This window comes from Falco naumanni, chromosome 1 (genome assembly GCF_017639655.2).
Source record: "Falco naumanni isolate bFalNau1 chromosome 1, bFalNau1.pat, whole genome shotgun sequence".
NCBI classification, from domain to species: Eukaryota; Metazoa; Chordata; class Aves; order Falconiformes; family Falconidae; genus Falco; species Falco naumanni.
The window spans coordinates 95733621-95749925 of NC_054054.1; the positions used below are offsets into that span (position 1 = coordinate 95733621).

Below are 16305 nucleotides of genomic sequence, written 5' to 3' on the forward strand. Positions count from 1 at the left end.
CAACATTTTTTTTTCCCTCTCAAAAGGGTTAGAACATTTATAATCTCTCTTTAACGAGTAATCAACAAAGTTTGACCAGTTCATCCACAGGGGAGTCAATGTAACGAGGCAGAAGCAGAACAGTGGGTTTATTTTCTTTAAGTACAGGTTTATGCAAAATGGGTAACAGCTGAGGAGATAGTATCACCTCTGTGATCCAGCTGATCCTGGAGCCGTGCAAATTCAGCAAGTTCATTCAGTTCTTGAAATTGCCTGTCTGTTTTATGGCTCACCAGTGACCTGTAGAAGTGGACTGCAAACACAATGAAAATCAATCCAAAGGGAACCATAATAGACGTTGATGCAATGGCTGCTGCCTGTCCCGATGTGATGGTAGAACTGTTGCTCTGGAGCGTATCAGTTTTCTTCTTTAAAGGAAGAAACTTCACCCAACACAGTAACACCACCTCTGCAAGAAAGAGCAAAGTCCCAATGACAGTAGAAAACGCCCACGCGAGCTCAATGTGCCGATGCATACGCTCATGAGGAGATTCCTTTACAGAGTTGAGATTATGCACATTGCTAACAGCCTCGATATTTGGAAGAATGCAGGTACTTATCATAAGTGCAAAAAGGTGAACTGCAACAAGGACAGTAGTACAGGCACTGAAGGCTATCAAGAGACCTTGAGGGTAGTCATGTTCTGCGTCTAGCTGAACTTCTACCATAGCCACCTGAAAAGGAAAAGAGATGCCATTACTTATGTTAATTGTTATTTGAATAGTTTACTTTGTTTAAATTATCTTTCCAGAAGATCATCTGATCCAAACAAAGTTAATACTCTGCATTTAAGCTTCTCTTCATATCAATCTGCACCCTTTTCATTAGGTCCAAATTTAGGAGTGAGCTACCAAGCAAAGGCCACTGCTTTAGTCTTACTGTTCTGCTGTAGAGCAAACCATCCGTACACACAAAAACTATTAAAAGCACAACCACCGTGCCACCTCCAGCCCATCCCAACAAAACAGCTGAACTTTGTGATCAGCATACTTGGACTCTTCCAGGGAAACATTTCTTCTTTCCTGTGTTATATTGTAGAGGCAGCTTTTGATCTTTCACTATAGATTATAAATTTTGCTGGGTATTAGGAAATGTTTTGTGTCCCATACATATGTAGAATTAATATTGTATCACATCTTTTGAAGCATCTGTAACATGAAAGCCTGCAAAGGCATCGGACTGCCCATCACAATCTTGGTAGCCCTTTCTCCTTGGATATCTGTTTTGATATCCAAGTTTTGAAGAGCAGGAGTCTTTCATTAGAAAGATCACCTTTCCATGGGGCTCTCAGCTATATCCTTTCACACAAGTATTTACACAGACTCTAGAACACAGATTCAAAACATGAAAGTTTCCACAAGGTCCATGGCAGCCAAACAGGCCCGTTAGAGGCCGAGGAAAGGCAAACAGTCTCCCAGAAAAGGTACCAGTGAGTGCTCCCAGACATCACCAACTACTAACTCTGGAAGCTATGTCTAGCCTCGCCTTTGGGTAAGCCGTGCCATCTCATGAAGCTGCTCCACCATCGTATGCAGCCATGCCCTTCATAAACTTACATCTCCTTGTATGCCTGCGCTCAAGGAGCAGAAATTAGCATTAAATAACAGCCCTAGGAAACTCATAAACCCAACTCAAATAGTTTTGATAAAGAAAATGAACTAGAATGCCTTTTAACAGTTTTTAAAACTGTCAAGGTGGTTTTGTGCATGTCCAATTGATGAGTGACATTAATCCCAGCAGCTCTCTTGAAAAATAATCTTTCCTAATGAACTGCCTTTCAGACAAAGCACAGTTCCAAAGAGGGAATAACACAACGCTGTCTCTATGTTCAGTGCTCCTTCTGAAAGGATCTAATTTAAAAAATGTTTACAATGCAGAGGGGGAAAAAAAAAAATAATCTTAACAGCAATCTGAAATACAAACACATCCACAGCATATAAGGAAGATGCAGAGGCTGCCATTCAGCACAGACTGATCCACACCAGCCCCTTCTGCATCTTGGCTGCTCACTCTTGATCCTTCCTTGAAATGACTCCACCTGCTAGCCTAGCGAAAGCTAACCTGGTTAAGTGGTGTTCTTCTGTTAGGCAGAAACGAGCTGAGCTGTTTCTGCAATGCCTCTGACTAACAACAAAGCTGGCACAGGCCCACGGAACCAAGGAGGAAGCTGATGTAGCAGGAACTCAGGCTCTCGGTCCCACTAAGCTATGAGCCTGGCTCTTCTGTAACACACCAGTTTGCTCTCAAAAAAGATGACTAAAACAGTTCATACTACACAGTGCCTGAAACAAATCGCCTTTTTTGAGTCCCAGCGATACAGGTTTAGCCCATGACCACATGCCACTATGAATGGTTTAGACAGCATTCACCCCACAGCATACATTTCACCTCACTTCTCATCAGGCTGATAGGAAAAATATTTCATGAAGTGTGGGTAGTATGGATGCAGGGAGACATAGAAACTAGGACCCAAAGACAGCTGCAAAACCAGTAAGACCATTCAAACCTCGCTATTTTGCAAGAGCTGAGCCAAGCTACACTTAGTCCGGGATCCCATCTTCTTATGCTCCCAGAACCAGCAAGTTCCAGGACACCAGAACTCTTAACTGCTAAAACATAAACTATATGAAAGCCAACCAAGGGTTCTGCTCAGACATGTTTCAGCAGGCATTCAAGGACATTTGCCAATATTTTAATTCCTTTATTGAAAGCTTTTATCGTCATAAGCCTAACCACTCAGCCAACTAGCAGTTTCCAAGTGTTACAAGAAACTCAACAAGAAATTATATTAATGCATATGCAATTCTTGCTCAAAGATTTAAAAATACTATTTCTCAACCCTGGGAAACTTCACATTTGAGAGGATAAACATTCAGGCGTCAGGTCTCTCTTCTGCAGGATTGCTTCTTAAGTCCCAATGTGCTCATGGGATGTTGGGCTTCCTGTGTTTTTCATAGAAAAATTGCAATTCTTCACCACCAAGGATTCATTTTATACTTCTCAAAACCACCCAGCACGGCAAGGTATTTTTAATCCTTCCTTGTACTTATTATGTTAACATAACCATGACACTAAAGAGCTTCACAAGATGAAGTTTATTTTAAGAACTGATATATTTAATTCACCAAATACTGAAGACATTTTATACTTCTATTACACGAAGACATTGATTAATGATGATATCAAGCATCTGATTCTGAACTTCAGTCAGATTCTCATAATTCCAGCATACCAACTGTCCTGGAGCTACTGTTCTCTTCCCATTTCAATAGATCATCAAGAAGAAATCTTTTCTTCCTCTTGTCAGCCTAGGCTGAGCTCAAAAATGCTAAATAATTACATTTAATCTAAATGTGCCCATTTCTGATTTGGCTATAATTATATACACGATCAAAACAAAAATCTTGCAAGAAACCAGTGTAATTTAAGCAGCATTCAGATACTCGGATAGGTCTATGCCTAGATAGCATCACAGGGACAACTATTAAAAGGAAACATCCAGACCAGAAATCCCAAGTTTTCCTTAGTTAAAAAGACTTAATTTTAATATTGCTGGGTGTTTCCCTACAGGAGTGACCCCAGGAGTACCTACAACCATTATACACTGACGAGACAGCTTAAACCTGAGTTTGAGCTACACAAGCTTCAGTTTGTATGGCTGACAAATACATTAACACAGACCTGCTCTGCACAGGAAACTTGTTGTGTAGGTGGGCCCCAAATCATCTCTCAGAAGAGGGTTCTGAAATCCAGCAAGACTGTAATTGTTATTTAAGGCTTGCCACAATTTACCCCATAAGCAGGAAGGGTGTAACTTCCTTCAGATCAAATCATCCCATGCAATTACTTACTGTAATTCCAAGTGTACTCTCTCTATAGGGATAATTATGGGTAGCATCAACATCACCTGAAAGGTAGCTTAAGTACTAGTTTTCTAACATGTGCCAGATAAGATGGCAGCCGAGTTACACCAATTACTCCCAGCTTGGGATGCTAACAAGGTGTAAATAAGGCAGAAGCAGGGTATCAGCCATCCTAACCTTGAAGCCTTGGATATACCTTCCCACAGCTGAAAGCTGCAGGAGGGAGGCCACGTACTGTAAGGCACCAAGGAGGACAAGCTCCCAACAGAGACTCCTAGAAGAGAGCAGGGCATCCCACAAGGAGGTGCCCGCCTGGACCAGTTTCTGCACCTTCTCCCAACTCAGTCCCTCCCACAGTAGTTTTCTTGCCAGCACCGCTCCAGTGCTAACCACCAAGGGAGCCTGGTATCAGGAATGACACTTGAAGTTGTTCAGGTCATACCTGGCCATCCTGCCAGTAAGCAACATGACCTCTTCTCTGTGACTGGAATCAAAAGGAAGACTACTAGTAGCATCAACTGCTGAGCCAGGAAAGACCCTACACCAAAATTAATAACAGAAATGCTAAAAGGGAGAAATCTGCCTGCTTTAAGGGAAAGCATCACAATTTTCCTGCTTGGAAGACTACAGCAGCTGGAAAAATACTTCCTATTAGTTATGCACATAAGGAACAAAACACATAAGAGTTTCTCATGGGTTCACAGAGAGGACAGGAATAATGACGCTGAAGCTAACAAGCTGGACAGAGACACTAGTAAGCAAAGTGTGCTAAGTTGCAGTTGCAACTCACACTGGTGCTCAAACCCTTCTCTTTCCTGCCCATTCAGTATCAATAGATGCTTCAGAACTCACTTCAAATGGAGACTTTTGGGGAGGCTGTAGGATGCAGAATGCCTGAAGGATTTAAAAGTCTGCTCAAGTTGGTGGAAGTTTCCAGGGGGGCACAGCAAAGCCTCCTTGTGTTCATGCCTCACAAAAATAACTCCAGCTTGACCCACAAGTGAAAAATCAGTTAAAGTTTTCTGTCTCCTCAAACTGCCAAAGCAGCTAATTTGGGAACCCTTTCACTGTAAACTAGCAGAGAAACTGCCAACTCTTTTCAATTGCAAGCCTCTGTTCTTTACTTCCTGGGCCAAGCTTGAGTCAGACACCTCAAAAAGCTCCATTTTTCATTGTGAGGCCCTGTGCCTGTTTTCAAACACTGACGCAAAGCATCAGACGTTCTTCTCTCCTTTGCTCACGCTGCGATTTCAAAACGTACAGATCACAACTGCTCTTGCAAGGGAACACTTGCAAAAACAGGGCCCCGGTGAGGTCATCTGATACGATCCAAATCCATACAAAGCCTCAACTCATAGGTACATGTTGATGTTCTGTGCAAGAGGATTATTTTCCTGTAGCCTCTGTTAGGTTTCTATGCTAGTTCAGAAGACCCTTAGGGCAATATTCAATACAACATGTTTCAGCACCTTCTCCTTCACCACCTTCAAAGCTCCTTTGAACACTCGCCACGTGATTTTTACTGTGCAGCTACCATACTGCAAGCATCCTGCTGTGCTGCACAACCACAGAATAAGGCAGGTTGGAGGACACCTCAAGAGGTCACCTGGTTTAATCCCTGGCTCAGAGAAGAGCTAACTAACTTCAGACCATCCTGCAGATAGGACTGACAGATTTACTACAGCTCTTGACAAAGCCACAGATCTGAAATACAGCTTCTTCACAAAATTAAAAGGACTCATGACATTAGGATACAGGACTGGAGTTCTCATAAGCCTAACAAAGGTGGGCATTCAGATGTTTTCAAAAGATAACAGAATTTGGGCACACAACCATGTTAAAGCTTCTGATAGTCCTGGACTTCAGAGTCATGGCAGCCTAAACACTACAATATCGCAAGAAATGTAACAATTTGTCCTCTAGAAGGATCTGCGTTTAAAGTTCAACATCCTGCAATAAGTTCATGTCACTTACTTGTTTATAACGCTTCCGTGTCTTACTAGACCAGAGCTTCTGCTTTTAAATGAAAATCAAAATCCTGCATACTCTGAAGGTTTCTATCCATAAGAACATTTACACAGCACCTCTGACAAACACTGACTCCACCACTTTGCAAGAAGCGAGCTGTGATACGCTAATAAAACAATTTTCACCAGCAACAACAATATAAAGAACCAGTCACACACACAGCTGCAAATAAAGCTCATATTGCAACTGAAATTGCAGGATAAGCAACTCTCCTGGTTTGTCACTTGTTCATTTTTACCACAGCAGCAGGACAGAATTTAACAACTTGCTTCAAATGTTAGTGTTACTTCTCAGTTTTACAAGCTACTAGACAGTATGTTGGTTTTACTTACATTGGTTTTAATTCCAGCATAATGCAAGCTTCAAATTCAATTCCTGTTTTAAGATAGGGGTTTCTGAAATAAGAAGTACCCAGAGAAAATATAATGACAGACAACAATCAGAAGAAAAATGAAAGGAAGAACTGTAGTAAGAACCGCCCATGCAGCAGGTCATGTTGACACTCAAGACTTTCAACACAGGAAAAAACATAACTGCTCTTTGCCAGCACGCGTAATAGCAACAGCAGCAAACCGAGCATCTCAGAGCTTTCCAACTTAATCAGCTTCAACCCTGACAGAGCCACAGCCAATTCCAACTCCTTGCTGCTGATCATAGTTCTGAAGAACACATGTGGCCAGTTCTCCACAAGATGCCCAATGTTCTGTAACCAGGGGCTTCCCCCGGGGCAGGATGGCTGTAGATTTGTCTCCCGCACCCCACAGATGCTGTCTGACAGCCTAAAGCTCCAGTCGCAAGTGCCCTCCTGTCTTTTGTATCTGACAGATTCAGACAAGAATCACAGAGCAAGACACCAACCTTATTAGAAGTTACTAGGTTTAAATATAGACTACCTCATAATGACCTATTTAATGGAATACCTTGAGAAAGGCTGGCTCTCGGGATCATCACATTCTTACTATGTATACCACTCATGCAGTTAGCTGCCTCAGAGAAGCAAAATCCCTTTGGAAAGGACAATTGTGAGCTTCAACTATCAGTTTTACTGAAGACACCAACCCCTTCTTAATGAACACAAATATAGAATGATCTGTATACCCTTACAAGACTGTTCTCACTTCCCCTTCCCTGGCCACAGCTACCATTCCCAAACAGGAATGATTAGGAGGACATGACAAGTTTTATACAGTCTAGCATGTCAGGAATGGCTTAGAAGAAAGCTGTGTTGATCAAACATCACTGTTTCATTTTGTAAGATCCATCCACGCAGTGAGAGAAGGATGTGAATCTCACCTGGAGAAACGTATCAGTGGTACAACACCTTCGCCTCACTGGACCAACACACACCAAGGTAAAATAGCGCACGGTGACCACTGAAATATTTCCATCAACATCTATCTGCAAAAATATTTTCTTACCTTCACTTGTTGCAGCTAGGACTAGCCTAGACGACATCTAGCTATCCACAGTTACACGTGCAAGGGACTCATCGTAGCACATGCTGCACTTAGGAAAAAAACCCAAAAAAAACCCCCATGCACCTAGATCTGGTTTCTCGAAGTCTTGAGGCTCACATCAGTATTTCAGTAACAAATCCCATCTTCTACCCCACTGCCTGCCTCTGGGTGGGACCACAGAGGGAAGGCAGGGATGAGATGGGTGTCATGACATCACGGGAAATTAGTACTCCTCCGGTTGTTTCCTCTGCTCCAGAACCGGGTGGTCAGTCTCTGTTTTTCCTGACTGTACTATTCCCGCCCAGAGACAGAGGCGCAGAGCCAGGCTCTCACAGTGTCTGCACCATTCACTGAGTTATAAACAACTCATAAGGACTCTGTATGAGCCACAGTCAGCCAGCAGCAATTAAAAAAGAGAAGTCAAAATAATCATCATTACAGCTTTTATACAGAAGAGAAAGTAAGCATCATTTATCTGTTAGTCTGGAATCTCGACTCTGTGGATTAATCTATGTTGCAGAACGGTCAAACACGTTAATATTTGCTAAAGCCAACACTGGAATACAAATACATGAGTTAATTTTGGTTTGCTAGTCAGTGTAAAAAGACAATACCCATGTAATCAGAGTAAACGCATCTTAAGAAGGTGGTATTGCTACACAGCGCTATTTACAGTAAATACGTTCAGTAAGTACAAGGTCAGATTAGATGGCACAGCAGGGAGGAGAAACGGCATCTCAGAATCACCCTTACAGCCTCCGAACTACCAGCAGCCACTGACAGCTGCTGTAAAACAGAGAATGCTTAAAATTACAAGCCCCAAGTAGTCACGCTGCTTTGCTTGTCTATAACCTTGGGACAGGGATGTTCAAAGCAGCAATAAAAATGCTGCTTTCACAACTGGAACAGAAGAAACCTTTTATACAGGGGAAGATTCTTCAGAGAACAGCTCCGAGCATGAAGTGCAACAGCGATATAAAGGTGAGTGGCAGCAGCCACCACGACCCTGGGTCTGCAATGCTTTCCTGCAGGTTACAGAATGCTGCTGTTCACATGTTATTCTACCAGCAATCCAGTTAAATACAGCTAAAACCAACCTCTATAATAGAGATCCTTTTTAGTATTTGGAACCGCAGAGTAAGCTTTCCTAGACAAGGACCATGCTGTTCTTGAGTATCTGTACAGCACTGACTGCAGTGGGGCCCGAGTCCTACCTACTTCAACTGTTATTATGGAAATCAGTTATATAAATATTTATCAGTGCAGTCAGTCTTCTACAAAATGACTGAAGCTGTCTTCAGAAGACCACACTAGCTATATTTCAAAGGAAAGAGTTGACAATTCTTTGACAATATTCAGGATCTGAAGTGTCTATGTTACCATGTAGACAACAGTCTAGCCAGCCTGAATCATTAGAGGCATTTAAATGAAACAGCATCCTCCAAATCCTAAATGTAACAAAGCCAACCATAGTGTGTAATTTAGATCACATCGTTTAGGCTCAGGTATTTTGACACAGCTGTTAATTGGTGGAGGAAGACAATGTTTGAATTTTCCAGTTTTATGACTATTAGGATCTAACAACTTTCCTATCATTTATGAGTCTGGTATCGTGACGTTGTCATACTGCTGCATGATGCATCCCTGGTGACAAAATGATGCTAACAAGTCAGCTTAGTTGCTCAAACAAAAATAATCTGCCAGCAGTCTGTCTGCACTGGAGCTCTTGATATTGCTACTGTAGGTGTGGATGTAGCTACTGCTTGCAATATTGAATAAAATCTGCAAAATACATTTCCAGCATTCAGATAAATCAGATTAAGAAATAAAAACAAAGCCAGGACTGGAGAGAGAAAAAAAAATATCATACATTAGTATGTGGGATCTACAACACAGAAGTGAGAAATACTCGGTGCCTCCAGCAGCACATGGAGGGAATCCTCCATTCTTTCATGGACTACACCTACCCTACAATCTACAATTTAACGATTTGGGGGATCGATATTACTTGCTGGCCCCATAATCTGGAAAAGCATACGAAGTGCAAGATTATAAACTTCATAGATTTGCTCTGACATATGGCACTGGATGATAGCATCCATGGAAACCTGCACAAAGTAAACACTCAAGTTCACTCATGGGAGCTTTGCTCTACCACAGGTTTGCAATTGCCAGACCCTGCAACCGCTTCTGAAGCTAACACGCAGCAGCAAACTGTGATGTGTAACTCTAGAACAAAACTAATTGTACACCAGGTTTTTAATCTATCTTGTCTGTGGAAGTGTAACACTTCTGCTTTTGAAACCTGATGGAGCATTTGGGCAATCTCTTGACTTCAGTATGCATCATGTAAGGGGGCACACAACCAACCTTGAAGGAAAAAACTTAGCTTGTACTAGAGGATGCAAGTACTGTTTAATTAAAGAGCAAGGATCAATGGGGCTGGCGTGGAAAGAGCACATTCCATCCTGACAATTCCCATAAATCTGCTGGTTGGTCCAGGATATGTCATTTAGGCTCTTTCTTCCTTGTGTCTATAGGGAAAACAGAGGAACAATGAGGCTTAATTGCTGCTGTAAGCTTTAGATCCAAGGCTAGATTATACTTTAGCAGCATATTGTTCATATATCAAACGGCAAAGAAGCTGAATTTATAAAACAATGCATAGGCATGACAGCAGAAAGATGGCCCTGCTTTTCAAGGCAGAAGGACAATTTTAAAAGATAAGCAAAGTTACTACAAAGAAAGCTAAAAATACTTGAAAGTTAAGTCAGCTCTTCTGAAAATAGATGAAGTCTCAGCTAGAGGATTATCTGTCATAGCAAAACCAACAGGCTACAAGTTTTATCTCCTGCATGATCTTGTTAAAGGAAGAAAAAAAGTTGAATTTTCTTAGAAGGGCAACTTCCCAAAAATTAAAATGCTCACACGTAACGTTCCTGGCAACTAGAGATTCTGTTAATTCTAGAACAAAGTCGCTTTTTCCTGAGATACCCTAAACAACGTAAATCCAAAAGCAGCGGTTTCCAACTGCAGAGCACTGACACCTCGAACTCTTCTATAGAACTAGAAAGAAGGAGAAGCCACCTCACCTCACACACTCCTGGGATTTTGAGAATCCACATAGCACGTACTGAGAGAAAAGCCAAATTTAGTAGATTAAGTACGACTTTTAAGTAATATTCTTATTAAAGGCGATGCAACTTCTCTTGGATTAAAATATTTACAAACTGATCAGCTACAGGGTTTGTTCCCCATGTCAAACCCTGACTCAAGAAACCGCTGGGACATGGGAGAACAGGCGGACGAGGAAAACGCAGCAGCAGGAGCAGCAGGAGCAGTTCCCCAAGGAGAACAACTCACACAGAGCGCTACCACAGCCGCCTGTCAGTCACACCAGGAGCAGTCCCCGCCACCCCTGAGGAGCTGCCGTCTGTTTTTAGCCATCGAAGGAGGCCGGTGACATTTATTTGACCGTCAGGAGGCTGCTACACACCCGCCGCTCATTTCTCAAACAGCATCCTCCCATTCGAATAATGGCTCTTGAGGAGAACGTAACCCGGGGTGAAAATACCGTGCTAAGAGCGGGGCAAAAATCCAAATAAAGTCAGTCAGGGCTGTACCACTGGGTGTTCACAGCCCCGGAGCGCTGTCAGCGCAGGTCAGTAGAGGAGCTGAAGCAGAGTTAGCGGCTCGGTGCGCCGCAGGACCGGCATCCGACCGAGCCTACACGGGACTGAATTTCAATCTACACGGAGCTCCGAGACAATTCGGATCAGCTCCGAGGCCATCCGGATCACCCGGAGACGATTCGGATCACCTGACGACGTTTCTTTATCAAACCCGAAGGCAAAAAACGCACTAACAAAAAAAAAAACCAAACCAAACACCCCCCCCCCCCCCCGTTTCTAACACGCGCAAAACTCCAAACGAAGCAGCACCCGAGATTTCCTCATGAGGTTCGAAGACTTGCCGCTGCAAGCGACGGCCGACCGGCGGACGCGATGAGCCGCAGGGCCACCGGCGACTTTGATCAGCCGTTTTTCTTAATTTATCTAAAAATGGTCCCGGTGCAACACCTGCCGTTGCGCGCCTCTGCACGACGTGCGCGGCGGCGGTGCGGGCAGAGCGGGAGCGCACAGCGCCGCGACCCGCCCGGGGCCGCCCGCCCGCAGCCCCCCCGGTGACAGAGCCCCCCCGCCGGTACCGGTGGCACCGCGGCAGGTCCAACGCGCGGCACGCCAGCTCCGCGCAGGGGAGCTACCGGCGGGGCCCACCGGGGAAGCCCCAGCCCGCCCCGCCGCCCTGGGGAAGCGCCGCCAGGGCCCACCCCGCTTCTCACCGCCCCGGGGGGCCACCGCCGCCGTCCGCGCCTGTATCCCCCCCCCCGCCCCGCCGCGGCAACACCGGCCCGAGGGGGTGCCAGCCCCGGTCGGAGAAAAGAGAAGCGGCAGCCCCGCTCCCCACAGGCCGCCCGCCAGGGCCCCCCGCCCGCCGGGGGAAGGCCGGCCGCTCACCATGGCGAAGCCGGAGAGCAGCGCGGAGGTGCGGCTGGAGGCTTTCAGCTTGGCGCGGCTCAGGTAGAGCTTCCGCCAGGACAGCGCCTGCATCGAGTGCTCGTTCAGGCTCATGGGCTCGGGGCGGCGGGCGGCAGCGCGGCGAGAGGCACGGGGGGGCGGCGGCGGCTCCTTCCGGCGCAGAGCGAGGGCACCAGCTGCGCTAACACCCCATGGCGCCCGGCCGCGGCTGCTGCCGGTGCTGGGGCCGCGCCTGCCGCCGCGCCGCCGCGAGCCTGCGCGCCGCCGCCCGCCAGGCCCCGCCCCCCCACCGCCCCATTGGGCGGCCCGTCTAGGCCCCTCCCCCTGCCCGCGCAGCTGCGGCCGCTTCCCGGCAGCCCTCGGGGGAGCCTGAGGCGGGAGGCGCGCGGAGGGGGGCGGCCGCCTCGCTGCCGCTGAGGTGAGCGGCAAGGCCCAGCCGGAGCCGGAGCCGGGGCGGCGGGGCGGGTGAGGCGCCGAGGGAGGGGCTGGAGCGGCGCTGACAGGAACGTGTCGTCCCTCAGGCAGTTCGTGCGCCTCCGTCTGGCGGCGGGACACAAGGGGATGGGGGTCCTGGCTCCCTCACCGCCTCTCCCTCCTCCAGCCTCCCCTCCTGGACAGCTTAAAACACTTCACCTGCAGCTTAAGATCCTGTGGATATAAGAATAAATTTTGCTGGTCTGAGCACCCACCCTCGCTTCCCGCTCAAGTGGCCGCACCTAGGTGCTGATCACGTAGGCCAGGTTTCAGAACCATTTTGTAGGCCTAGAGCTCCTGCTAAACTCGCTTTTTATCAGCAAGCACTTGATCTCAAGTTGATCAAGCAGAACCTTTCAACACATACATACGCCAGTGTAGAAATTTTATTTTTTTTTTTATTGACCACGCTCATGCAAACCCTTCAAACCATAATTTTCTGTGTTTTACAGAGGGAAAAAGGCGTAGATCACAACTCCGTAGCAAATACATGGCACAGTTACGAAGATGATGTCTGAAAAGGTGAGACGAGACAGTGCTTGTGCCACGTCAGACTTGTGGGTCTGGAGAATTAAGGGACGTGTAAGAAATAAACCTGTCGCCGTCGATTTCTAGTAAGAAAAATGCAGTTTTAACAATAGAAATAATACTGGACAAGGATACTTGGTACTATTTACAGGCAGGGGGGTGGTCACATACCAGCTGAATCGCTGCAATGCTCGCTCCATTAGAAATCAAAAGCACTGGTGATTTTCTACTGCATTGAAATTGCCCACCCTATTTGCAAGTCAGAAAAATGGGGCACATTGTCTTTAATGTTTTTGCTTTGTTCCTCCCTTCACACCTTCCTGATTTGCAAGGTCGTTCATTTACTTATGCACAGCAAAGGTAATGACCATCTGCACCAACACAGGTCGCTTAACGCTCTCCATTTACATGGCATTCTTTTTAAAAAAAGACTTAGTTAAAGCATCCAAGAAAAAAATCTTAACGATTTCAAGTCTTCAGAGGCATTCCCTGAAGCCACCATTTCTCACCACTTAGATTTGATCTCATTCCCTTTTCAGGCAATAAACAGTCGTCTCTGTTTATTTGTTGTTATGAACAACTTGGTTAGATTTCTATCTATAGGGGCATTAAAGCGTCTCTGTAGAAGAGTAAGTTTGACTTACAGTCTTTCCATAAAAGCCTCTGCTGTTGTGTAAGTGACTCCATGGAGTATTTGCCACCTTCTTTCTCTTTTATGAGTGACAGTACTGCTGTGTAGGATCCACTTGAGTCCAGCGTAAGTTAAGCATTTAGTGGTGGTTTAGTGAGGTTTGTAGTTGGACTCGATGATCTTAAAGCTCTTTCCCTACCGAAATGATTCTATGATTCTAAAATATTCTTCAGTGTGCTTTCATTCTTAAAAGAAACACACCAGGAGACCTCATCACCACAATCAGCATTTTCTGTATCTCCCACTGATGCCTTAGGCTAAGTCTGAGCACCACATTGCAAAGCAATGAGTAACGACCATACTGTGATTTCATTACCACATTTTATTCGGGAGATATGATAACAATCAGAAATCAGTAATGTGAAATTTCCTCCTCGTCTCAAGCAAACACTCAAGTCTCTGGCATTTAGTTTCTGTGGAATCGTAAGTTTAAAAATATTTTGCATTGCTGCTCATAAGCGATGAAAAATGTTTACATACATGTACATAACCAAGACTGATTGTTCACTATTTCTTCTCATTACCGCGCAAAATTGTGGTTGAACTGTAACTGAGTACTACTGCACAAGTAATACGAAGGTCTTGACCTGTTCCCTAAAATCAAATTTCTCTAAAAAACAAAAACAGAACAAAACTGCAAGATACATGCCTCTGAGAAGGACTTCAATTCTTTCTAAATAACTGTATTAAAATAAGAGTCTTTGAACTTCCTGTTTCTCTATTCTTCTGTCCATCATCCCATTCCTCTTTATCGGGAAAGGCTTTGAAAGATTTAACAATATTGCACACTGATGTACTGTTCATATTTCATTCAAAGAAACGGTACAGAAAAGGACCTGCCAAATCAGTAAAGAAATCTCATTCCATCCACTTTTCCAAACCAAAGCCATGTGTAATTTTAAGCTTCCAAACCCCACTGCTGTAGCTTTGAAATAAGCATAATTTCCTTTCCTATCAGAAATAAAAAATCAGTTTATTAAACCGGAAAACAAATCAAAGGTCAACCCTTCTTCTGCAACTAAAACATTAGGACTGCAGCCATGTACCCTTTCCCCCCTTTATGTTCCATTTTACAGCTCTGTTCTGAGGTCCAAACTAAAAAGGACAGATTTTATTTGCAACTCTAATTACTCATTATTACACACCTCTATACTGCCACTCTAGTTAGCTGAAACAAAAAGAGTCAGTCATGCTTAATTAACTCTCAGAAATGCTTCGGGGAGTTTGAAATCCTGCTGGAGTTCAAAGCTGTAGTTTGTTGTTACCTCTGATCAGTGCAATTGCGGAAGGCCACCAAAAGGGTGTAGTCCTGCACTCTTCCTTCATCTCACCCCCCTCTCCACTCCATCCTGTAGAATCCACCGATCAAATGGCTACAGAGCTTCAGGGAATTGATCTAATGAAAAAAATAGGTATTTTTTTCTTAACGGGTGAGTTTTCTGCTGGATCAGGTCACCGAACTGACCTACCCTGTGGCTGCACGAACACTAGACCTAATGCGGGAGAAATGAGAGATATAGATGCAAGAGAAAGGGAACCAGCTCTTTCAGCAGCAGGCTGTTATTACCCCTAATTAGAGGTAATGTCAACCCATTCTCTGGATCATTTATGCATTAACACAGTTGGAACAGGTGGCAGAAGTCCAAGTTTCTTTCCAGAAGACCCTGAGAAATCTGTATGCAGCCACAAGGATACTCATAGTTCTTTCTCTGCTAAAAATGTACTTCTCTATTTTCTGTAGGAGGACTGAGTAAGAAGAATAGGTTCACTGAGTACTGTATGATTAATGTCATACAGCACTGAGCATGCAAAGGTGCTTACCCTCTGCAGAGCAGTTTTTCTAAAACATATTTCCAGCTTCACATGCAAATCATCGCTTCCACTTGTTCCTGTTATTGTACCAAAACCAAATCAGGTTACCACAAAATGGAAATGATGGCAGATCTGCATTACAACCAACACATCAGAAGCAGAAGTTGCAAAAGGCAATAAAGGTTTGTCAGCAGTCCCAAGGAGCAGGGAGGTTAAGGCAAGCATCTCTGCAAATCTCATCTCAAGTAGAGCTTAACGTTGAGTTGATGGAATTTCTGCAGAGGAAACATTTTGATCTGTCATGTCTAGAAAAACTACACAATTTTTAACTTCCTTCATAAAACTATGAAATGGTTAAATATCTACCCTTCTGTCTTAACCCATGGTAATGTATAGAGTGACAGATCTTAGAGGATAAAAGATATTTTTAAAGATGTTTTTAAATTATTTCAGTCCATTCTGTCCAATGGGAAATAACTATGTTTGAAACCTCAGAAGGGGTGAAATTAACCCATTTTCTCATACAGCCTTCCCAAGCATAGCACTCTAGTTCTTATTTTAGCATGAGCCCTGCAGTACAAGTTCAATTAAATGACAGCTCCTAGTTTCAAGCTAACAGGGTCAGGATTCAGCACATTGGCATGATTAGATCTAAATAATTTAAGTTACATTAACATCTATCAAAAAAGTTTTAGTGTGGAGTTTGGTTTAAGTGGGTTTTTTTTGGTTTGGTTTTTGTTGTTGTTGTTGTTGTTGGTGGTTTTTTGTTTTTAAATACAGTTCAGACAGGATACCTGAAGTATTTTTTCCCCATATTTTTGGCTGTGAAGAAAGCCAGCCTCGCAGCAGCCCTGGCCATACCAAGCTCTGCTGGA

At 44.4% G+C, this 16305-nt stretch overlaps 2 protein-coding genes across 2 annotated transcripts in view; one reads left to right on the top strand and one right to left on the bottom strand.

Moving 5' to 3' along the window:
- Positions 1-101: 101 nt before the first annotated feature.
- ORAI1 (ORAI calcium release-activated calcium modulator 1) lies at positions 102-12181 on the bottom strand. The gene is made up of 2 exons (XM_040609928.1): positions 11905-12181; positions 102-713 (listed from the first exon to the last, which is right to left on the bottom strand). The coding sequence occupies exons 1-2, from the start codon at positions 12016-12018 to the stop codon at positions 150-152; spliced, it is 678 nt and encodes a 225-aa protein (XP_040465862.1). The 5' UTR covers positions 12019-12181; the 3' UTR covers positions 102-149.
- A 113-nt stretch (positions 12182-12294) lies between these two features.
- KDM2B (lysine demethylase 2B) overlaps positions 12295-16305 on the top strand; it is a 125947-nt gene continuing 121936 nt past the window's right edge. The window contains exons 1-2 of the mRNA XM_040609970.1: positions 12295-12343; positions 12852-12921. Of these exons, the coding sequence (XP_040465904.1) occupies positions 12907-12921 (15 nt within the window). The 5' untranslated portion in view covers positions 12295-12343; positions 12852-12906. The remainder of the gene's footprint in view (positions 12344-12851; positions 12922-16305) is intronic.